At 39.3% G+C, this 25,283-nt stretch overlaps 1 protein-coding gene across 6 annotated transcripts in view; it reads right to left on the bottom strand.

The window, feature by feature from the left end:
- MAST2 (microtubule associated serine/threonine kinase 2) overlaps positions 1 to 25,283 on the bottom strand; it is a 379,580-nt gene that overhangs the window by 215,599 nt on the left and 138,698 nt on the right. The window contains exon 1 of one of the 6 annotated variants that reach the window (XM_074961831.1): positions 23,129 to 24,031. The exons of the other annotated variants lie outside the window; for them this stretch is intronic. Within the exon in view, the coding sequence (XP_074817932.1) occupies positions 23,129 to 23,167 (39 nt within the window). The 5' untranslated portion in view covers positions 23,168 to 24,031. Of the gene's footprint in view, positions 1 to 23,128; positions 24,032 to 25,283 lie in introns of those variants that run through there. 6 annotated transcript variants of the gene reach the window in all.

Genomic DNA, 25,283 nt, shown 5'->3' on the forward strand with positions numbered 1-25,283 from the left:
TTCTAAACAGTAAGGAGTTTCAGCTCCTGCTATTGAATTAAACTATAAAATTGTCTCCAATCTATCAAATATTATTTCTAAAGAAGCATTTACTCATCTTTTTGTTAAACTGATTCACCCTGACATTTAAAAAAAAAACAAAAACACAACAGGACTCCCGTGGCACAGAGCTATCATCAAAGATTTCATGAGAAAATAAGAGAAAAATCTAGTTTCAAAGAAGAGAGCAGGTTTTCAGTCTCATGACATCCATTGGCTTAATGGAAGATAAGCAGTTAAAACTCTGTACACAACTATGAAAATGTATTATCTCTTCATAGGGCAAGAAGTTCTAGCTCCAGCTGAAAAGTGTTCACACAACTTCAGAAGAATGGAATATAATTTACGTAGAAAGAAAGGTTATCCTACAATGCTTCCGCCAAAGAAAATAAAGTAAGAAAAATACATTACTGATCTTATTTCCAAGTGGATGAATAAATGATCCCTTTAATTTCCCCCCCAATAAATTACAATTGAACACAAATGCAAAATGTCCTTTCACCTCAGTGAGTAATAAACACAGCTGTATTTGCTGCACAATGAATTAAATGTGATTGCTCTACAAGACAGAGAATGGAATGCAGACCTTAACCTAGAAAAAGAGAATTACTAATGACACAACTATTAAAAGAGATCAAATCCTATTTTCAGCAATGACAACAGAACAGACAAGTTAACTGAATTTTAGTATATTTAAATTATATTCCAATGGCTGCTCAAATTGTGAAAGACCACAAATATATTACAAGACTGCGAATAAGTTGTTTCATCCAACACCGAAGCCAAGATTTTCAAAACAATGCAGAGGACTTAGCCACATCATTCTGATAAATTTCAGTGGAAGATGTCTGATTGAATTCCCCTATGTTGATTTGAAAATCTCAACCTATGCTTCTACACACAACTAACAGACTTGCACTCTAACTAGAACTTTTGAGGTAAACAAAGTCTGGACTGAGTCTGTTCATCATTGGGAAATCTCTAAGGAACACCTAGGTGTGCAGGAAGAGATGGTGGTTGTTCAGTAAACAGCTCTCCTTCCTCATTTCTGAGGCCTGGATCTCTACACTTAAAAAGTAAGGCTGACATTGCTACAGCGCACTTGGGACACTGAGCACTGTAGCTATGCTGACTTAACCCCAATGTAGACACAGCTGGATCGATGGAAGAATGCTTCTGTCCCCCTACCTACCATTGCTCAGGGAGGTGGAGTTCCTGCAGTAATGGAAAAACTTCTTTCGTTGCTGTAGAAAGTGTCTACATTGCATCGCTCCAGTGGCATAGCTGAGTCAGTGCCTTGCCATGGTGTTAGCTAACAACCGAGCTGCTGGAATTTGTGTCTTACAGAAAAGAAACCATACCATGGTTCTGTATACTTGTGGTCACTAAAGATCATATAATAAGTTAGGGTGTACATACTGATGTCTTGGCCAAATTCCAACCTGGGAAATTACATCCCACATCTCTAAAAAATCCATCTGAAGTTAAAATAGCATTTGGTATTCTTCACTTTCCATCCTAGACCATTGTTGTTGGGAACTGTCAACCAGCTGCTGCATTTCATCCCAGAAGTTGTTACATTTTAGTAGTGGATGATCATCTTATATACTTTGCAGCAGTGAGGGGAGTTTTACTTATCTTCATACTGTCAAGGGCTCTGAGATTTCTGATGAAAGGCACCAAAGAAAGGCAAAATATTATATTACAACATAAAGACAAAAATACTGAGGAATAGTATTACAAAATCTATTTACTAATTAAAAGCTGTAACTGATCTAGTAAATGGGTCACAGAATAATAGCCCCTGCTGCTTTGCTTCAGCATCCAATAACAACAACAAAAATCAAGATTAAACAAATTTTCAGAAGAGGAATTTTTTTTTTCAACACAGAAGAATTGACAGTCCAGCCCTCCATCCCTCCAGCTGGGCCTTGGATTTCATCTTCTAAACCTCTCGCAGGGTTTCAAGTCTGCATGAAGTGTTGGACAAAGGGACTGCCATATCAGATCCAACCTTATGTCTTTGGGCAACTAGAGAATAGCAGCGGTTGTACAGGATTGGAGAGATGATCCACACCAATGGAGATGGATTGAAAAACTTAACGTTATTTCTCTGAATACGGTTTTAAAATAGTTAAGATATTATCCATTAATATCTCTCTTCCATAAATTTGTAGAGAAAACTGGGTTAGGTGTGAGACACAATATGCTCAGAACAAAAAAAAAGGGTAAAAAGACTAAACATGTAAGAGTAGGAATAAATGGTAAATTTTCATCATGGCAAAAGGGTAGCGGGGTGGGAGGGGGGAAGCTTCAAGCTTCCATACAACGCATGTTTAATATATTTATTAATTATTTGGAAATGGAGATAAAGGGTATGGTAACAAAATTTGAAGATGAGACAAAGTTATTTAGGTTAGTAAAGTTCAGAAAGAAGTGTAAAGAACCTAATCAGCAAGGTGAATGGACAACATGATGGCAAAGTTCACTGTTGATAAATGCAAAATAATGCACATGGGAGGGAAAAAATAAAACTAGGCCTATGCCTTACAGGGGTCTAAACTATCAAATTCGGAAAGAGACCTGGGCAACATTGTGAAGAAAATGAAGACCTTGGCTCAGCGTCTAGCTGGGATGAAATGAATCAGTGATCACTAATTGGTTGTGAGTTCCCAACTCCTCCCTCCTTTTTTCTTCTTCTAAACCATCTGGTGGTTGTGCAAAAGATAGGAACCATCCAAGGATTAGGCCTAAGCACAGTCAGCTGAGTTGCTGTTTTGCTCTCTTTGGGACTCCCATGGTAAGACAGGTAGACAGGCAACGGAACAGCCAGAACTCTTCTCTCCTTTCTTTCCTGTGATGTAGTAAGCAGGCCGTGGAGGAGCTGTTTAGTGGCCACATCGAGGAAGGCATAGCAGCTGCTCAGAGAGTTCCCAGAAAACATCAGAGCTTCTCCTAGGCTGACGCAAACCCCTCTGCCTAAGAGTTGCTCATTACAGCTTAGGGAACATACAGTATTTTCAGTTTTGATGAAATGCACATTTATTTCTTAACACAATGTCCACAATCTGGAGCATCGAAGGCCACCAGTTGAACACCACCGGTGTAAAACATAACAGGCATGATCCAAAGTCCACCCCAGTCTATGAGCCTGTCTACTGACTTCACCTGGCTTGGGATCAGGTCTAATGTGCATTATCTTCTATATTCCCCTCCTCCTCTTCACCTCTCAAATGCCTTTAGCTAATGACAATCACATGTAAGCAATAATATGCCTAGTTAAGATCAATTCTTCAAAAATATCAGTAATTAGAGTAAATATGCTCTAATATAATTTGACAAAACTATTCTGAAGTTATGTGATATTAAAATTCTATATACTGTTACAGGTAATAGATTGAACTATAAAAACTGCTTCCAAATGACCAAAAGCACCTTAAATAATATAGATAAATGGTAATAAATGGTAAATTTTCATCATGGCAAAAGGGTAGCGGGAGGGGGGAGGCTTCAAGCTTCCATACATTGATAATATAGATAGTGTGCGTGTGTATATGTATATTTAGCCATATATGCTTATATAATAGAACTCAATTATACTATTTAATCTGGACATAAGAAAACTTCATAATAAAGCATAATGAAAAGCTCTGAACTGTTTCAATGCATTGCACAACCCATATTGCAGTACTAGTTGTAGTGAATCTCCTCTTATAAGTTATTCTGTGAAAAAAGGAACTTCTTTTTGTTATCTTGAAAAGGAGGACTTGTGGCACCTTAGAGACTAACAAATTTATTTGAGCATAAGCTTTCATGAGCTACAGCTCACTTCATGCATCCGATGAAGTGAGCTGTAGCTCACAAAAGCTTATGCTCAAATAAATTTGTTTAGTCTCTAAGGTGCCACAAGTACTCCTTTTCTTTTTGCGAATACAGACTAACACGGCTGCTGCTCTGAAACCTTTCAAGGTAACAGGTATCCACTGTACATTTTTCTGGATAGGCAATTTATAGAAGTACTCAGCTCAGTGATGAGAATTTCGTAGTGGCAAGATGGCTACTGCTATGTGTGTCTGTTTCTCTGTATTTACCTCCTTTGTTTTTTGTTTCATGTTTAGTTTGATTCTCTGGGGAGGAGAGATTCTTCTCTTTTTTTGTCATCTTTGGGTTACTCTTGTATCAGGTTCCCTGGTTTTTAGGGGCATTGTTTTGCGGTTCATCTTCAGTGAGCCCTCTTTAGCCTCAAGTAACATTTTCTGCCTTTCAATCAGTCCTCTTTTGTTGAGCATCTCATTAATATACTGGCTGTGGTACAGTTTTAGCTTGTGGAGGCCTGGGATTGTGAACCCACAATTTTCAGCATGGGAAAGCCAGAGGCTGCTGCACCAGTACAGGATGTTGCTAAACCATTGGTCAGAATGGAGGGAACTGAATCATCTATGCTGCCTTATTTACGGTTACAAGAAGGCTATACCTGAGGTCCTAAAGTTGCATTGCCAAATTATTATAATAGATTTGGAGGTTTACCGATACAAGAGACATGCCTGCTAAGAATCCAAAGGCTCTTAACCTGGTCCAGAATGTGTGGAGTCATTCCTGAGTCACTTGCCTGAGGAACCATTAAACAGTGATTATTTCAAGACTCTGGAGCTACAAGCAATGAACTTTTATCATTAAAGAAACTGGCAAGCTTGAGTTCATCATATTACATATTTTAGTTCAATTTAGACTTGGTCATTGATCTTGACATTACAAGTATATGGATCTGGACTCTGGAAACATTACATTTGTTGATATTATTGTTATGAAAGGGGAAGTGAGAGCTTTTCTCCTTCAATTTTTTAATGGAATGTCAGATCGCCATTAGATCTTCCCTGAACTGCCTTCCTAATTGACTATGCAGTTTTTACATTCTGAGGTGGCACTGTGTTCAGATAGTCCATTAATATTATTAGTTTGTTCTCATGGCCACTATTGCATCTATCTCCTTTATGTCGCTGCCTGGATCAAAAGTCCATTTTCTCACTTAAGAGTCTGTTGAATTCAAGAAAGTATGAGAGATGGAAAGTTTAAATTCTATAAGACAACAGATATTTGGCCATTCTTTTGATATTAGTTTCTTGATTCTTGCTATTACTTCTTGTGTGTCAAAGTGTAACCCCACACAAATGAAATCAATCACCTGTACAATTAGAAATAGTTGGTTGTCAATTTTCCCCACCAATGAAACCAGTGCTACACCTTTCTCTTTGGCACGCTTAATCTATGTTTTCACATGTTTTTATTTATTCACTAACTTGTCTATATAGCCTTGGACGTAGAGGCCCTCTACACAAACATCCCACACACAGATGGAATGCAAACTGTCAGGAACAGTATCCCTGATGATGTCACAGCACAACTGGTTGCTGAGCTCTGCGACTTTATCCTCACGCACAATTATTTCAAATTTGGTGACAATATATACCTCCAGACCAGTGGCACCGCTTTGGGCACCCACATGGGCCCACAATATGCCAATATTTTTATGGCTGACCTGGAACAACACTTCCTCAGCTCTTGTCCAGTCACGCCCCCTTCTCTACCTACGCTACATTGATTACATCTTCATCACCTGGACCCATGGGAAGGAAACCCTGGAAGAATTCCACCACGATTTCAATAGCTTCCACCCCACCATCAACCTCAGCCTGGACCAATCTACACGGGAGGTCCACTTCCTAGACACCACGGTGCAAATAAGTGACGGTCACGTAAACACCACCCTATACCAAGAACCCACTGACCGCTATGCTTACCTTCATGCCTCCAGCTTCCATCCTGGACACACCACACGATCTATTGTGTACAGCCAAGCGCTGAGGTACAACCTCATTTGCTCCAACCCCTCAGACAGAGACCAACACCTACATGATCTTCACCAAACATTCTCAAAACTATGATAGCCACACAAGGAAATAAGGAAACAGATCAGCAGAGCTGGACGTGTACCCAGAAGCCTCCTGCTGCAAGACAAGCCCAAGAAAGAAACCAATAAAACTCCACTGGCCATCACATACAGTCCTCAGCTAAAACCTCTCCAACGCATCATCAGTGATCTACAACCCATCCTGGACAACGATCCCTCACTTTCACAGGCCTTGGGAGGCAGGCCAGTCCTCGCCCACAGACAACCCGCCAACCTGAAGCATATTCTCACCAGCAACTACTCACCGCACCATAACAACTCTAACTCAGGAACCAATCCATGCAACAAACCTCGATGCCAAGTCTGCCCACATATCTACACCAGCGACACCATCACAGGACTTAACCAGATCAGCCACACCATCACAGGTTCATTCACCTGCACGTCCACCAATGTAATATACGCCATCATGTGCCGGCAATGCCCTTCTGCTATGTACATCGGCCAAACCGGACATGTAAAAGGATAAATGGACACAAATCAGATATTAGGAATGGCAATATACAAAAACCTGTAGGAGAACACTTCAACCTCCCTGGACACACAATAGCAGATTTAAAGATAGCCATCCTGCAGCAAAAAGACTTCAGGACCAGACGTCAAAGAGAAACTGCTGAGCTTCAGTTCATTTGCAAATTTGACACCATCAGCTCAGCATTAAACAAAGACTGTGACTGGCTCACCAACTACAAAAGCAGTTTCTCCTCCCTTGGTGTTCACACCTCAACTGCTAGAAGAGGGCCTCATCCTCCCTGACTGAACTAACCTCGTTATCCCTAGCCTGATTCTTGCCTGCATATTTATACCTGCCTCTGGAAATTTCCACTACATGCATCCGACGAAGTGGGTATTTGCCCACAAAAGCTTATGCTCCAATACGGTCTGTTAGTCTATAAGGTGCCACAGGACTCTTTGCCGCTTATATAGCCTTTGATTTCTTTCCTTTGACCATGACTTGGTTGTCTCATGAGGACTATGCTACAAGTGCTGCCCTAACAAATGGCGGTTATTCTTTTTCTTGTTCTCTGAAATTATGTTTTTGGTTGGAGGTTTCAGCCTGTGTGTTACATTTTTAGATCTCTTTTTATCTAATATACGGCCCACCTTAAAGTGTCTTACTATTTAGTTCATTTTCCTGCATTTTCTCCTTGTTTCTGAAGTTGATGAGCTATCATCTGGTGAATCTGTCTGACTTTGAAAGTTGGCTTCTGGTTTTGTTTCTGTTTCTTAGTATATATTTTGAGGATTATCAAAAGTTATGCATTTGGTTGTTCCACTGTACCTGCAATCATTCTATTTTGGCCAGATCTGCTATCAAGCAGTGATCTTGAGGGTTGGGCATATAGATGGTCCCTGCCTGGATCTAAAATGCCAGACCTTCTCATGTTAATCATTTTCACTCTACTATCCCTTCATTCTCAAATTCTTTGATATAATCTATTAACTCTGTAATGGTATTCTATCTTCTCAATTTATAGTCAATTGCTGCAATATTATGGATATTAATTATTTTAACTGCTCTTGTTTGCTTGATACCTAATTTTTTATTTAAAACTTTCATGGATTGAACTTCATGTTATTACTCATGTTCCCTGAGACTCCTCTATTAGCTATTAAATCAGTTAAGAATGATCAGCTGGACTCTATCATTTAAACCATTAAAAAAAAGGATTGTTAAATCTCAATATAAACAACACAAGGATACTTTTTATACTGGAGCGTTTCTACATAGAAAACATATCCCAGGATCTGACAAACCATTTATTGACTGAAATATTGTTTGAAGACTTCCATTCCAAAGCAATTACTACTCCAGCAGAAAAAAATATGGATGAAAGAGGGGGAGCAAAAAGGATCTGTACTGAATCCATTATCACATCCCAGTAATGCTAATCTAGGTGTGAGATTAATTTGTACTTCAAACACATTAGAGCAGTAAAATGAGATTTGTCTCCAAAAACACTTAACAGACAATATCTCCATGTGATTAAAGTCACCAGCTTCATTATAGCCTTCTTCCCTCAATACACATGTGAATCCAGCACTTCCAGTAGGTGATTTATAATATTTGAAACTGTCTAGTTAAATAAGACAGTACAAAAGGCTGCTTTATTGTAATCAATATAAACAGAATGGATTTTGATGTGGGAAATAAAATCCCACCACATCTTCAAAAGATTATCCTCTGTTCTAGGACAATTAGAAAGTACTAATGAGCACATTTCTAAAGCAAGTCTTTTAATGCTTGACAAATTCTTAAATCTTGATGGTTTTTCTTGTATCTACCCCCTATTGGATTTCATAAAGGCAAATGGATTTCAGGATCAATTTTTTGCAGATCTTCACACCCATTCATTTTTCAATCATTCTGAGAAAAACTCTCATGTCATCTGGCTAATGCTGAGAAGTAGATGCTTGGGGGTGGAGGGAGGGCACTATGATATACAGATTACAATGATGAAGCCTTGTTCGCTAAGTTCCTATGTAAAGACATCTGAGCCAATATTTTGTTATCTTGAAATAAACACTTCCTGCATTAAGCCAACGTCTGTCAGAGGCAGTCTCAGAGTCTTATTGTAGTTTGGTTTATACTCCACTCCTTATAAATCATAAGAAATCAGGCTGTTTTTATTTATTTAAAATGCATTATAACTGTTTCTGCTACTAGAGCTAAAATGCATTTCTATATCTTTCAGCATGACTAATGTAATCTTTTTCAGGTTAGTCTTCGGGGTCTTGACTAAATTTAGAGATTATGTGCAACGTACTCTACTGGTTTGAGCTTTTGGCATTCACACTAGTTTCATGTTACTTCACTACTTGTGCAATTAACTAGGTTTTCTCTGAAGTTGAGAATTTGATTTTAAATCTTAACCTTTAAAAACCAATATCCTCTTAGAATTATCTGTATGTTTAGCTCCAGCTTATACGCTCTGCTGTACTTCACATTCTTTAAACTTCCTTTGTCTCTTTTGTTTGCATTTTCCAAGAACAAGACTTTGCCATGTTTTTTTCCTGACTGGAACACTTTACCCCAGACACAGTATGCAGCACACTCTTCGGGTAGTTTTAAAATACAGTTAAGCATTTATTTTTATGCTTCACTTTTGTCATTTTACTTTTCTTTATGATTAACTGGCTGCTGTGCAGTATGAAGTGTGTTTAGTGCTATGCAAATGTATATTAATACATGATACTGAAGAAAAGATGAAGAGGAAGAAAAAAGACAACATCAGAAGGGGACAACATGCATTTTGATGGTACATTTTTAATCCAGATTGTCCAATCGAATGGATGTCCTGTCCAAATAAAATCCAATTATGCCTGGCTGCAAAGTTAAAAGACAGAGAGAGGACAGAGACAACAAGAACTGCAGCTGGGGGGAAGGAGGAGTGTTATTCAACTCTTCCGAACTATTTTGTTTAAAAACAATATTAGTTATAATATCTACTGTCAGTCAGTATCTGACAGAGTGAGAATTTTATTGTTCTTTCCTTTTTTAAAGCCTGAAATGTATCCTAAGAACCAAAAGCAGCAGATATATGCAAAGGGTAGGCTCCAAGAAGAAGGGTTCCTATCCAATGAAGGAGTTGCGGAGATCCTTTAGACAGCGCCTAGCATAACATGGCCTTGCACCTGCCTGGGGCCTCTGGATACTCCCACAACATAAATAACAGTCTTGAAAATATTCCACTGGACAACATTCTAACAAAAAGAGGTAAACGGTCAGTGTCGCTACAATTGTTTATTCTCTTTGTAGCTTTCACATACAGTTAGGTGGGACCGAACTGCTTATTTTGCCTTTAATGTGACCCACAAAGGGAAAAAGTTAGTTTGCACCCTTTTTGGTGTTTATGCTGTATAAAGTGGCATGAAACTTACTTTAGTTTGTTTTTTAAAAAACAGAGGGCAGCTTGTTTTTTGCCTTCGAAATACTGGAAACAGTCTTGCTTTATCGTTTTTTGTAGAGATGGAGAGACCTTCTTGGAAGACGCGAAGGTAAGAATTAGACACTTTCTTGAGGACTGAATTTAGGAACTGGTGGCACTAATTCTTCAACAAAAAGACACTCCCTAAGTATTTGAGTTAAATAGATTTTAAAAATTAAAGACTAATAACAAGCGTAGTCTCATCTCAGTTAATCAATTTTCATTTGCACGATGTATTGCCAGACACCTACTAGTTCTCTAATCAGCGGACCAAATTCTGGAATGCTTTAAAACAGTGGTAGTCAATAAGCAGACCAGGGGCCAAATCCAGACTGCCAACTGCTTTTGAACGGACGTCAAAATCTTTTTATTTATTATTACTTTTGTATTATTTTCTCTGGAGTCTGGACTTTGACTATACCTTGACCAAGAAATTTAGACCTTGACAAAAAATAATTGATTACTCGTGCTTTAAGATACCACAGATGCTTCTGCAAAAGAGGCACATCAATTTCACTTTACTCCAGGGACCAACCAGCCCCAGGACTGAGGAGGAAAAAGTGTGGGCATTGCATAGCTTAATCCCACTTTTGCCTCCTAACTCCTGAGATACACCAAGCACAGGCTCTGGGTCAATATTTCAAACAATTAAGAAGTTTGATTTTTCTGCAACTTGAAAGTGGATTCATCAAAATTACTGTCTGTTTTTTTTTTGTTTTTTTGTTGTTTTTTTTTTTTTACTGAAGAAGAGTTCTATGGAGCTCAAAAGCTTGTCTCTTTCACCAACAGAAGTTGGTCCAATAAAATATATCACCTCACCCACTTCGTCTTTTCTATTATTAGATTTTACTAATAAACATGGACAACTGCAAGAAAGGAAAATAATCTTATGCAATAATGTGCCCATTTATGAATCCCAGAACTATCATTTCTCAATAGCAACCAAAGAAAAACAACAATGAAACAGTCACTTCACAGTAACTGAACAAGCTTTTTCTGGAGTTATGGTAACTTCCTAGACCATAATGTTTGACCACAGATGGTTCCCAAAAACAGCCCAAGGATTGTATCTTGGCAATGTTTCCTTCCCATTTAGAGTAGTAATTGGATTTTTAATCTGGCAACAATGACCCCCAACACCTCTTTCAGGAGGAAGGAATTCTCTTACAGAATCGTTTTTACCTAACTTGTTTAATCAAGGCTGCTGCAATTCTTGAAATACAGGCAAACAACACAATTGTAGTGTTCAATTTAAGAACATAAGATGCAAGACCTATTTCTCAAGATTCATAGTAAATCAATATTTGGTTTCAGCACTACACAGCTAATTTACACCAATTGTATCTGCTTCTGAAAGCTATATGTAGGACATGATTTTCCTTTTACATTTCATTTTTCAGTCCCACCAGTACTACGTTACATTCCATATTCTATCATGCCTTAACAAAAGTGATTTTACTACGTCGCTCCATCATCTGTCTAAACTTAATCAAGCACAACATTGCTTTCTAAAACTATACACTATTCTCACATCCCCAAGGGACAGGCTTTATGGTAGCCACTTTGGAAGAAAAATAGCAGCTAAGCACCGTCAATTTATTAAAATTTACAACTGGATAGTTAACAGCACAATGTGAAGTGGCTCCCTGTCACACTGCTGGCAGAAGAACTTAAGTGTTCCTTTAATATTTACCCATCTCACTCTGCCAAGATTTAGGGACTATTCTTTATAAATAAATATGTTCTGATAAACATCAGAGTTCAGTGGAATTACACCAGAGATGAATTTGGCCCACTAGGTTTTAAATTAAGCCTTGTCAAAGTGTGTGACAGGCACAGAATGTGGAGCTTAATCTCATTCACCTCTGAGGAAAAAGAAAGGGAAGTGGAAACAGGAATCAAGACACTGAAAAGCAGGGACTAGAGGAAGAAGAGGAAAGAATAACTGGAAAGGATTGTCCAGAACACCTGCATTTTACACATCAATCTCTGCTTAATTTCAACTACCTGCCTACCCTTGTTCCAGAATTTTTTTAAATTATTTTATTTTAATTTTTGTAAAAATGTTTCTCTCTAGCTTTGCCAGTCCCTTTCCTGTCTCTTCCATTCATTCCTTTGCTTTTGGCCTCTAATTTTGTGGGAAGCCACAAGAAAGAGAAAGTATCCATTCATGTGGAAGGAAAATTCTCAGAGCACTCTCTCCCCTCCCAACGGGTATACAAGCAGCTCCCATGTCTTCCTGTCTCTTCTGCTCAGCACACATTTCTCCAGTTGACCAAGGAGTGTTCCCATTATAATACTCTGCTCACTGAAATTAGGAAAAGAAAGCAGTGTTCTAATCAGCATATTTCAGCAGGCAAGGAGTCCACCACACTTAACGCAAGCCACTGCAGCAAAAGCACATGGATGGAACATGAATGCTAGAAACATTGCGAGGTGGGGCAGAGGGCGCACAGCTGGTTGCATACAGCTGCAGGCTAGGAGTGGATCATGGGTTTGAGATTCCCTTGTCCTATTTTATTTTAAAAGAGTTTACAGCAATTACAGGTATGGCCACATCAGAGCTTGCAGACTGCTATTTCCCCTTTATGAGACAACTAAAGCAGATAGGATATCATTCCTGGACTGAACAGCCATCCTCACATGCAATGTCACCTGAAGATCGTTTAATTTTTCTGTCTATAGTTAGGGAGAATTCATTCATTAGTCTGTACAGGTGAGAAATGGCAATTTAAAAACAATAAGTTTTTCCCTCTTTTTAATCTCAGTTATATAAAAAAATTAATTGCACTGTTAAACAATAGAATACCATTGATTTAAATATTTTTGATGTTTTCTACATTTTCACATACATTGATTTCATTTACAACACAATACAAAGTGCACAGTGCTCACTTTATGTTTATTTTTCATTAAAAGTATTTGCACGGTAAAAAAAAGAAATAGTGTTTTTCAATTCACCTAATACTAGTAGTGTAGTGCAACCACTTTATCATGAAAGTTGAATTTACAAATATAGAATTATGTACGTAAGAACATAAGAACGGCCATACCAGGTCAGACCAAAGGTCCATCTAGCTCAGTATCCTGTCTTTCAACAGTGGTCAATGCCAGGTGCCCCAGAGGGAATGAACAGAACAGGTAATCATCAAGTGATTCATTCCCTGTCTTCTAGTCAAAGCTTCTGTCAAACAGAGGCTAGGGACACCTAGCCCATCCTGGCTCGTAGCCATTGATGGACCTATCCTCCATGAATTTATCTAGCTCTTTTTTGAACCCTGTTATAGTCTTGGCCTTCATAACATCCTCTGGCAAAAAGTTCCACAAGTTGACTGTGTTGGGTAAAGAAATACTGCTTGTAACCCCTGCTCCTTTTCTTGAACAGGAGCTGAGAAGGAGGCTGGTTGCTGGGACCTGAAACGCTTCCTGAGAGCAGCCGGGCAGTAGATGCCCCAGGGATCTGAGGGTGGCCCTGGAGTCCTTCAGACCATGGAGCTTTGTGTCCATTTGCTCTGAGAAGAGGGAGCTACCTTCAAATGGAAGGTGCTGAATTGACTGTTGGACCTCCGGTGATAGTCCCGAGGATTGAAGCCAGGAGCATTGCCTCATGACCATTGTGAAATCCATTGTTCTGGTTGCCGCATCAGCTGCATCCAGGGCCACTTGGAGCGAGGCTCTGGCGATAGTGTTCCCCTCCTCTAACAGGGTGGAAAACTCTTGTCTGGAGTCCTGAGGCAGTAAGTCCTTAAGCTTGCCCACAGAGTCCCACATACTGTAATCAGACCTCCCAAGCAGGGCTTATTGGTTGGAAATATGAAGCTGTAACCCATCCAGCAAATACATTTTTCTGCCGCACAGGTCTAGCTTCTTTAAGTCCTTCTGCATAGGGATAGCGACTGCCTGGCCTTGCCTGTCTCTCTTATTGGCCACTGTGACCACAGGAGACCCAGGAGAAGGGTGAGAATACGAGTATTTGTATCCCTAGGCTTGCACTTAGTTTTTATTCTCTACCCTCTGAAGTGGGAGGGAGAGAAAATGGAGTCTACCATAGGGACCTGACTGGACCCATAACAGCCTTGTTAAAGGATAGGGCAACCTGGGATGGGGCTGATGCAGCCAAAAAGTCAATGAGGCTTTTAGCTGACTCCTTGAGTACTTCCACCTCCAGCCCCAGGTTAGCAGCCACCCTTTTTAGAAGCTATTTATGGGCTCTAAAGTCAGCTTGTGGCACCAAGTCACTCATCTGGGGAGGAAGATGAAGAGACTGGAACCAGTTGGGGGGCTTCCTCCACTTCTTCAGCCTTGCTTATGTCCTCCAGGCCCCAAATCGTGTGTGTCAGTACTGTGCTTGGTGCCAGAGTCCGGATTGGGTGCCAAATGGTGTGGTGGAAGGGCCCTCCTCTTAGACACCACCAAGTAGGAACAACTGGATGGTGGTCTCAGTACCAAGGGAAAGCCCCATGGATTCCGGAACGGCCACTGGACCTGCATAAGCCACTGTCCTCCAGACCAGGTGTCAGCAAGTGGACCCACACTGGAATCTGGTGGAATGTAGGATGGGTAGCAGCAGTGGCTCTTTGGCTGGGTACAGGGCTCGACCAACTCCGAAAAAGAGTCCTCCTCAGGTACCATGGTGGAGCAGTACAGCTTCGACCAGTGGATGCCAAGGGTCCGGAAAAACAGTGCCAATTGGGAAGAACTTGTCAATGACAGGAGGGCTGGTTTTCCTCTGGTTGGTACCGAGGTCCCCAGTGCCAGGTAAGAGCTCAGAGCCCCATGCACCCTTCTGCTCATCACACTCATTGGAAACTATGGTTGTCCCATCAAGGCTCGCAGTACCAGGAGTGACAGTATCATAGAATCATAGAATATCAGGGTTGGAAGGGACCCCAGAAGGTCATCTAGTCCAACCCCCTGCTCGAAGCAGGACCAATTCCCAGTTAAATCATCCCAGCCAGGGCTTTGTCAAGCCTGACCTTAAAAACCTCTAAGCAAGGAGATTCTACCACCTCCCTAGGTAACGCATTCCAGTGTTTCACCACCCTCTTAGTGAAAAAGTTTTTCCTAATATCCAATCTAAACCTCCCCCATTGCAACTTGAGACCATTACTCCTCGTTCTGTCATCTGCTACCATTGAGAACAGTCTAGAGCCATCCTCTTTGGAACCCCCTTTCAGGTAGTTGAAAGCAGCTATCAAATCCCCCCTCATTCTTCTCTTCTGCAGACTAAACAATCCCAGCTCCCTCAGCCTCTCCTCATAAGTCATGTGCTCTAGACCCCTAATCATTTTTGTTGCCCTTCGCTGGACTCTCTCCAATTTATCCACATCCTTCCTGTAGTGTGGGGCCCAAAACTGGACACAGTACTCCAGATGAGGCCTCACCAGTGTCGAATAGAGGGGAACGATCACGTCCCTCGATCTGCTCGCTATGCCCCTACTTCTACATCCCAAAATGCCATTGGCCTTCTTGGCAACAAGGGCACACTGTTGACTCATATCCAGCTTCTCGTCCACTGTCACCCCTAGGTCCTTTTCCGCAGAACTGCTGCCTAGCCATTCGGTCCCTAGTCTGTAGCGATGCATTGGATTCTTCCATCCTAAGTGCAGGACCCTGCACTTATCCTTATTGAACCTCATCTGATTTCTTTTGGCCCAATCCTCCAATTTGTCTAGGTCCTTCTGTATCCTATCCTTCCCCTCCAGCGTATCTACCACTCCTCCCAGTTTAGTATCATCCGCAAATTTGCTGAGAGTGCAATCCACACCATCCTCCAGATCATTTATGAAGATATTGAACAAAACCGGCCCCAGGACCGACCCCTGGGGCACTCCACTTGACACCGGCTGCCAACTAGACATGGAGCCATTGATCACTACCCGTTGAGCCCGACAATCTAGCCAGCTTTCTACCCACCTTATAGTGCATTCATCTAGCCCATACTTCCTTAACTTGCTGACAAGAATACTGTGGGAGACCGTGTCAAAAGCTTTGCTAAAGTCAAGAAACAATACATCCACTACTTTCCCTTCATCCACAGAACCAGTAATCTCATCATGCAGTAGGTTCCTAACTGCTGCAAAGGCCTCCAGGGTGGAAGGCAACACAATCCTGTTGGCGCCATGACGACTCCCCGGAGTTGGCAGGTGGTCCCGCACCAGTTTCAATGGCACCTGTGAGCAGGGCGGAATTGACAGTACTGCTAGGGTAGCGGGAGCGGATGAGTGACACAACATGGGTTGCACGCTGCTGCACTCCCTTTATTTGTCCTCTCTCAGTACTGGGGAATGTCCCCTCGTGGACCGTTGCTTCCTACTTTTTTTCTCAGCACCAGAGACGGAGAACTGTAGCCAAGAAACATGACAACGGAGGGGTGCTTCGCACCGAAGCTGAGGTGCTCAGTGCTGAATCCAAATTGCTTGGCTCCGATGCCAGTCTAAGAGCAGCTTCCATTATAACAGCCCTTAGTCTAGTCTCCGTCTTTCTTTGTATGAGGCTTGACGTCCTGACAGATTTGACAATGCTCTCATACATGAGCCTCTCCCAGACACTTCAGACAACTGGAGTATGGGTAGCTCACCTGCATAGGCTTCCTGCAGGAGGCACAGGGTTTGAAACCTGGGACATACTTGACCCAAGGGGCAAAGGGAGCCCCTCTATGCTAAGCGAGGGGGTCTATCTACACTAATGCTATTTATACTATTACTAAAACAGACTAAAACTAAGCTGAAAAATGCCTCACCGAAGCAAGAGGAGTTGTTCCAGCATGACACACTTCGGAGAAGTAGAGAGCAATACACCATTTCAAACTTCTACGTAGCTGTCCTCTGATTTTTCAGACACCTGCCAGCTTCCATAATACTACATATTATAAAGTCATAACCTTATAAAAATTCTGGAACTATCAAAAAAAAAAAACGAACTTGCTTCATTCCTGTAATTCCAAAAACTCACCAACTTCCAAAAGCCTCAACAGTATTTATTTTTTGTATAGAATCTCTTCACAAAATAATTAAAAATGAATCAAAAATGAGAAGAGAATATTTTTGCATGTTTACAAATTGACGTACTAATTTACTTTTGATATTTAAAAGGGTCCTTTAAGATAAATATATGCATCTCTGCAGCTTAACTATCATCTAAAGTATAAAATGTGTGGCCAGTATCTGCTCCAGATCCATATTAGTAATTTTTCACTTGTCATGTTTTAATTAACTACCTATTAAAAACAAACAATCACTACCTTTCAGCTATCTTTTAATATGGTTGTCTTCAGTAGCACTAGTATAATCAGCAGACATAAGAGAACCGAAGATTATTAACTAATTTCAACCTCTAGGCATCAGTTTTACGAAGCAAAATATATGCGCCTCACTGCGGGACATTTCTCTCTCATGAAAGTGGCAAGTGGGACTGCTTATATAGTGACCACCATTAAAGGTAAGCAAATTAAAAAGCTATCTTTGTATCATGGTGGCAGCACATTATGCTGTTAGGTGTGAGAAACAGCTTCTGTTGCAGACTTGGGATTTCTGGCACTGAGCACGTAGATCTGAGGTGACATGAATAGAAGTGATGCATCCTGTATGGCTAAGAGGAAGAATGAAAGCCATTCTAACTACACAGCAATCCAAGAGATTGTGGAGGGCATTGAGGACTGTTAATTATGTCCTTCTGGCAACAAATAAGCCAATCATGCTGGTAGACACTAGCTACTCACATGTAGGAGAAAAGACAGAAAACCGTATATTCATCAAAAAACACCCCTTTTACCAGCTTCTACTTTTTTTTTTATAAAGATGCATATACTTAAAATAACCTCTACTATTTAATGGAGAGTTGCTAAAATGATAAAATTTCTTCCCCAAGTCATAGAATCAGCCACTTGCATTTTATCTCTTCACACAGGAGTTGAAAAGAATTTAGGTCAAATATCTGGTTCAGCATAAGGTTTTTGTTGGAAAACTGAAGTCACTGGTTTAAACACACCTGTAGCAAATAATCAGACCAATAAGATATTTCTGTTTTAACACTTATTTATATCACCCGTAAGTGTAGCAGGAGCTGACCAAAAACCATATGTATGCCTAATTAAACAGCACTATCATCCTTCCTCACCAGCAGTGTCCCCTCCTACCATGTTATGTTCTCAGTAGATCTCTATATCATTAAGAATGGTGCTGTTTCAGCAGGGAACTGGTCTTGTAGTTTCTGTTTAGCTCCTGGTACTCTTGAGCGTGATATTAAATAAGTGAGGCTTGTTAAAACAAATCTCTCAAACAGTAAAAAAATAAAACATAACAGTACTGGCCAGACAAATTTCTCTATTAAATATATATTTTTTTAAGTTTGTTGTAATGTGAAATTCCTCCTGTTAAGTAACTGTAAATGGTTACAACATTGCCCAAATTGTTCCCCAATTCATATTCAAACTTACCAATTTCTCCTCACTGAGGAAACTTCAAGCAAATTCTTCTCAACTTTAGGTAATAAGTTAAATATATTTTTGAAATTCAATTTTAATTCCTTTTTTGGATGTTATTTTCAGTTGGAAATTAATGTAAAATAAGTCAACTACTGACTAAACTAATTAAAAGAGGACAGCGGTCAAGGCTGATGGGCCTAACATGAGACCTGCCAGCTTTGTTTTGGTTTATATAGATGCTTACGGTTTATACTGATGTGATGCTACACTATCCCCCTACTCTGCCTTGCCTGCTCCGTTTTCATGAATGGAATAAAGGCGTTGTTCCACATGTGTGTGACTAGACTAGTAATCACAAAGAAAGCCAGCACTCTAGTTTAATTGATGGTGGGGCCACACATGAAAAAGTGAAATTTTATCTGAATTACATTCTTCATTTTGTGAGCTAGGATTTAAGAGGAATGAAATAGAAGACATCTTTCAGACCAGGGAAATCGAAGCATCTTCACAGTTTATCTTTAACGCCTTTATAAAAGAAAAAACTGTGGATTAATATGATCTTCACAATGAAAATCATAGAATCATAGAAGATTAGGGTTGGAAAAGACCTTAGGAGGTCATCTAGTCCAATCCTCTGCTCAAAGCAGGGCCCAACCCCATCTAAATCATCCCAGCCAGGGCTTTGTCAAGCCAGGACTTAAAAACCTCTAAGGATGGAGATTCCACCACCTTCCTAGGTAACCCGTTCCAGTGCCTCACCACCCTCCTAGTGAAATAGTTTTTCCTAATATCCGATCTAGACCTCCCCAACTCCAACTTGAGACCATTGCTCCTTGTTCTGTCATCTGCCACCACTCAGAGGCGCCTAGCTCCATCCTCTTTGGAACCCCTCTTCAGGTAGCTCACGGCTGCTATCAAATCCCCCCTCACTCACTCTCTTCTGCAGACTAAATAAGCCAAGTTCCCTCAGTCTCTCCTCGTAAGTCATGTGCCCCAGCCCCCTAATCACTTTCATTGCCCTCCGCTGGACTCTCTCCAATTTGTCCACATCCTTTCTGTAGTGGAGGGCCCCAAAACTGGATGCAATACTCCAGATGTGGCCTCACCAGTGCCGAACAGAGGGGAATAATCATGTCCCTCAATCTGCTGGCAGTGCTACTGGTGCCAGACTCCGGGGCCTCTCCATCACCCCCAGCCCTCCTTTGGTACATAAGTATGGCACCATGGAGCTCCCAGTGAAAAAGAATGTCCTCTCCAACTGCCCAGCTGCAGTCTTTCGCTCTTTTTTTTTTTTTTTTAATTAAGGAAGATACTTATTTCCCTTTGTTTTTTAAAATAAAATAATTTTTTCTCTTTTCTTTTCTCTCCACTAGTCTTGTTTGAAACTGCGGACACTTTGCCTCATTGAAGTCCTCTGAAATAACTTTAAAAGAATTAGGTTATGGCGGGGTGAAGAGGGGAGTTAATTTGCATTAATTGCAAAAGTGTATTTTTTAACCATCTCTTAATTATGAGGTCTCTGAATTAGTACTCATTGTTTGTTGAGAAGCCTCTTTGTGAAGCTACTGTGGTTGCTAGCTCTTGGTTTGCTGTTTTTGTCTTAATCAGTGCTAAGAATAAAAGATTAAATCACTTACTGATATGATTCTCTCTGTTACTAAGAGGATATTTTGCCCCATCTTCATAGTTACTAGTACGGTTTCAGTGCACATTAACTTATTTATTTAAAACACAGTTCTATTAGACATCTGTAATATTGTTCATCTCCCTTGACTCTGAGGAGACACTAAACTCACTCTTACATTTCAAACATAGGCAACAAGTAAAACATCTTTAGAAACATTGCTAACACAAGAAGTTTCAGTGACTCCAAGAGGATCTCAGCTTCTTGCCTCTTTCAATACCTGTCAGATGTTTGTCTAACCGGTTCTTTAAAATGTCCACCGACAGAGATTCAACAAGCTTCCTACGTAACCCATTACTAGGGTGTGAGCTTGATTTAAATGTTTCATCCAAAGTATGTTACTTTTAAACAAAGGAATAGCCCTCTAATATTATACTGCAGTGTCAACAGTTGGTATACAGCCTAATTCATCCTGTACAACTTGAATGTAACACCTCCTGGAACAAAACCAAAAAATACTAACCATACTGCTCCTAAATATTACAGGACTTTTCACGGATGATGGTAAATATCATACATGCTGCAATATACCAATAGTAGACAAAAGGGTAAGCTAACAATGAAATGTCAGCCTTAATGGAGACCTGCAAAAGAAATCAAAGAAATGAGCCATACACAGAATTACATACTGAATGGCTACAAAAAACAGGCTGTGGTTGATATCTGACACAGACTCTGTGTGTGTGCGCGTGTGTGTGTACATTCTTTACAGATTGTGTAAGGTCTACAGGTCAATTCCAAGTTCATTGCTGCCATCCCAAAGTGCATCCTTCAGGGACAGTCTGCAGACACTGAATAATTCCACAGGCATTCTGAGTTGAGCCATAAGGGATCTGGGTCTTATAAGATGGGGATGAGGGAACCTGTAAAAATAGGATGCCATTTTAAAAAGTACCTTTATTATTTGATGTAGTAAATTTTTAAAATTATAAATGGCAAATAAAAATTTTAATTTATAAATGGAAAGTGAAAGTCACCTGATACGCAAAACACTGTCCGGTGAATACTGAGGCATTGATACTGAACACAAATCCAGCTAACAAACTTGGCAGGATCTATAAAGTATTTTTACAAGTTACCATAGACCTACATATTAATTTGCTGCATGTCTCTTAACCTGGTTAGTGGAAGTATTTAGCAGGTATCTTTTTCCTCAGCTCAATTTTCATATTTCCATTGCAGACCAGCTCTAACATTGATGTTTCTGAGTCAAACCCTTACCAATTTACTAGTTTTCCTTATTATAATTAGCTGACTCATCTGCGTTTGGACAAATATTTTCATTATGTCAGTTATTTCTGTTGAATTTCTAGAACAACACATAATACAGAATATTTAAGAATAAAATAATAATTTTACAAACGCAAAGAGAAAAGTATTTCTATTCCTCAATGCTTTGTATGTAAAAGATATTTATTGATACACTACTATTCTCAGATACGTTAAAATAATAGTACAATACCAACTAAATGAAAAAACCATGATCTGTTATTCTGAGCAGTGTTTTAAAAGTAACTCAACAAACATAGGCCAAGCAGCTAGCATATTACAGAAAATAACTGGTTTGCAAAAGCTCTAAACAATCAGAATACAAGCATCAAATATTGTTGATGAATTTGCTGTCAGGAACAGGTTTGCAATTGCAAGTTCACATGCATTCTTGTTGACTACCAGGTTTCAACTGATTGTAAATTATTGAAAATCAGTTACAAATTTATTATAAACCAAGCTCTCTTAATCTTAGGATTATATTTTGTTAAACTATGGTCTGCCATAAATGAAATACATCGTCATTTGGAGGAGGCATATACAAACCAATACAGCAATTTCAAAGAATCCCCCACACTAGAACTAGAATACTTCATCTCAAACCAGTCAAGAATCTTGGAATATGTTGGCATACAAAGAAAATAAAACATACATTTACTAAAAAGACAACACACGGTGAAAGATGACTAATGTAATAAAAATACATTGATTTATTTAAAATAAAGTCAGTGAAATAGCGAGACATGTATATATGTACACTTTGTTATTTAAAATAATTTACTATACAGCTAAAAAGTTATGCCCACTATTTTCCCTCTATTTTGTTTAACAGTCACCAACAATAGCTTCCCTAAATAAATATTTGTTCTTAACTCAAAAGGTGTATCACAGTGTAACATTTCTAAGAATTGCAATACAGAACAAGTGTGATAATACACAGGTAGAAAAGAAGCCCTTTTATATCCACATTACACAACGTGCCTGGGGCTCAGGGGCTCACGAAAGCTTATGCTCAAATAAATTTGTTAGTCTCTAAGGTGCCACAAGTACTCCTTTCCTTTTTCCAGTTGGTTTAGTTGGTGAGAAATAGTTCACTCTCCATCCTTTATTAACATGGACAAATGTACTTAACTACATTATAGCGTCTGCTGCAATACTGTAGAAGTTTCTCTAAATTATACTTGATCAGACGATGATATATGTTGCACTTACATATTTAACAATGTTTGGTAGAAAAAACAGAACCGCTCACTAATGTGCAAATGGCAGTGACTGAAAGTATCACAGCCATTGCTACTCTAATCTTTCCCCCATAACATGATTTACACTGTAGATTTGTACTCTACAAGTAGATTATTCAACATTTAAAGTAATAAATAAGCACACCTTTTTAAAAAATCACGTTAAAATTCTCATTTTAATCTCTAAATAAGAAAAAATTGAAATGACTGGTTTAAAGCAAGCCAAAAAAGTCACATTACAGCATTTACAAACATTTACTACTATCTGCCAGTGTACATTTCAAAATAAATAATTTAGACACTGGCTTTTGTTCCATGCAAAACAAATTTGAATCAAAGGTATTAATAAAACTAATTGCTTTCATTTAAATACTGTAATTAATATAAACTAGAAATCCTATGCTATCACAGAGTCCCGTTTGTAATCAGTGTATATAACGGATGAAAACTGTTGTAATTCTAGCTTCAATTTTGTATTTCCACTCAAACAGATGGAACTGTTTCACTAGATTGTTATTTTTAGAGGACTGTTCCCCACAGCAAGAGAAAATTAATGAGATTTATGTTACTTACCTGTAACCCCCTCCTTCGCAGAATACTTGAATCATCCATATTTTGAACTCTCAGAAATTCCCAGGGCTACAAATTACTTCTGACTCTCACTTGCTTCTGGCTAGTAATACCCTGTCACAAACTGGTAAAGAAGCCCATTATTTTCAATGTTTTTCCTCCCAATCTCTAAAAATAAATCATGGTCTTTAATTTGCCTCTGTCATGAAGATCTGCACCCAGTGTCTCTGATCAGTTGTTCATACTTCTGTCTGCCTCCTTTCAGGCACTGTCAAGTCACATTTAAAAAGCTGCAAAGATTAGAAAAATCTGTTTCAAGTTTGAATGTGTTTTTGCCACACACATTTGTGTACAGGTAAAAATAAGTAATAATCCAAGTCCTAACAAAATGCCCAAAAAAGAAATTAATTAATTCAGATTTTTTTCCCCAGGTCTTGGCTCAACTTCAATTTACTTGATCTGTTAAAAAGGTTCAGTAAACTACAACAGCTTGCCTTCATCTAGTGTTTACAATAAGCTCACAAAATCCAGGTCACATTTCCTTTTCAAAAACACACTGTCCTACTTCACTGAAATTCACTATTCTTCACAAACTGACAATAAAGACTAGTGAATTTATTTTGCCAAACGTGCAGAATTCCTTTATTCCTTTGGACAGACAAAGCAAATGTCAGATTCTTCAGATACTGTAGCACATTCTTTTGTTTCTGCTATCTATGAAGTATGCTGGTCTCTTTCTCCTCAAATGCGGCAGGCACGATGCTTTCTTTCTTTGGTGTCTTACTTCAGTGCTGAGATCTCACTACTCTTTTATGCACTGAAGAGTCTGGAACACGTGTTGTGAGTTCTGAACATGTAATTCATTCATTCATCTATTCATCATTGACAGAGCTGTCATAAAAAGCCCTTCCCTTTTCGTCATCCATGTATAAGTGGCAGGTTAGAAAGAAGGCACAGTTCAACTGAGGCTTTTTCAGCCTGTTTTGTACTTCTTTTTCCCCCACAGTCACTTTCAAGCATATAAATTCAGCAAGGCCAAAAATGCTTCTATCCTTCCATGTGCAATATTAAAATCACATTCTAAAACCAAGGCGTTAGAGTGTATTCAAGAATAAACCGTGAAAATGAGCTTACTTACTGTAAACACCACTTAAATAAAAAGTCAAAACCTAAAAGATATAGGGTTGAATATATCAAAATTTATGAACCTCTTAAAGAACCCTTGTCCTACATGTTTGTCTTTTTAAAAAAATTAACTAACCAAATATATAGAAAAATATGAGATAGACGCAATTAAAAACAGCCCATTAATTTTTAGCAGGGGATGAAGGGAACAGATTCTGCCTCCTGATCAAAGCACAGTGAAGAACCTAGTTATAACTTTCTAATATAAATATTTCAAACAAAAACCAGCAACTTCACCCTCTGAAGGATTCCACTAGTTATTTAAAAGAAAATTTCGGATTTCATAAAGAGCTGTGTATGAGAGCAGCTTTTCATCACATTGCTACACCTCCTAAAGTGTGCAAATGCAGCAACAGTGACTGTAAACTGCCTCTCATAGCTAGATGAAAAGCTCTGTTCCCACAATTTTGACAGCTGCAACCCAAAAAAGTCTCAATAAAAGCACCCACGTTGATGGTGCTTAAAATAATGGATATTTACATGGAAATCATTAGCCAATCTTCATGCTAAGTGACTAAGTTGCATGAGCTAACCACATAATTGTAAAGTGAACCGAGAGCAGATACAACTCAGTTTCATTCACCAGGGTTCTTCTGATCCTCTGCAGAGACAGTGTGGTCTTTTATTGTGAGGAGCTAATAAACCCTCATCTCGCCGACACCTCCTTCCATCTGCTGTTTTAAACAACTGAATTCTGAATTAGGTCTCCAGAGTCTTTGTCAGCTACCCGACAAGGCAATGAACCACACACAGGCTGAGCAGGCAGCTCATTTGCATAGAGTATACTGTACAATGTAAAAGCAGTGCACTAGTAAAAAACAGCTCAGCCACCTGATTTTAAAGGAACAGTATCCTCCTCTTCAAATATACATGAATAATGTTAAACTACAGAAAAGAATAGGGAGATTTCTCAATTTTAAATTGAGTAGACACGAGAAGTAACAGTAAAATATGAACACAAACAGAGACCTAT

This window comes from Natator depressus, chromosome 8 (assembly GCF_965152275.1).
Source record: "Natator depressus isolate rNatDep1 chromosome 8, rNatDep2.hap1, whole genome shotgun sequence".
Lineage (NCBI taxonomy): Eukaryota > Metazoa > Chordata > Testudines > Cheloniidae > Natator > Natator depressus.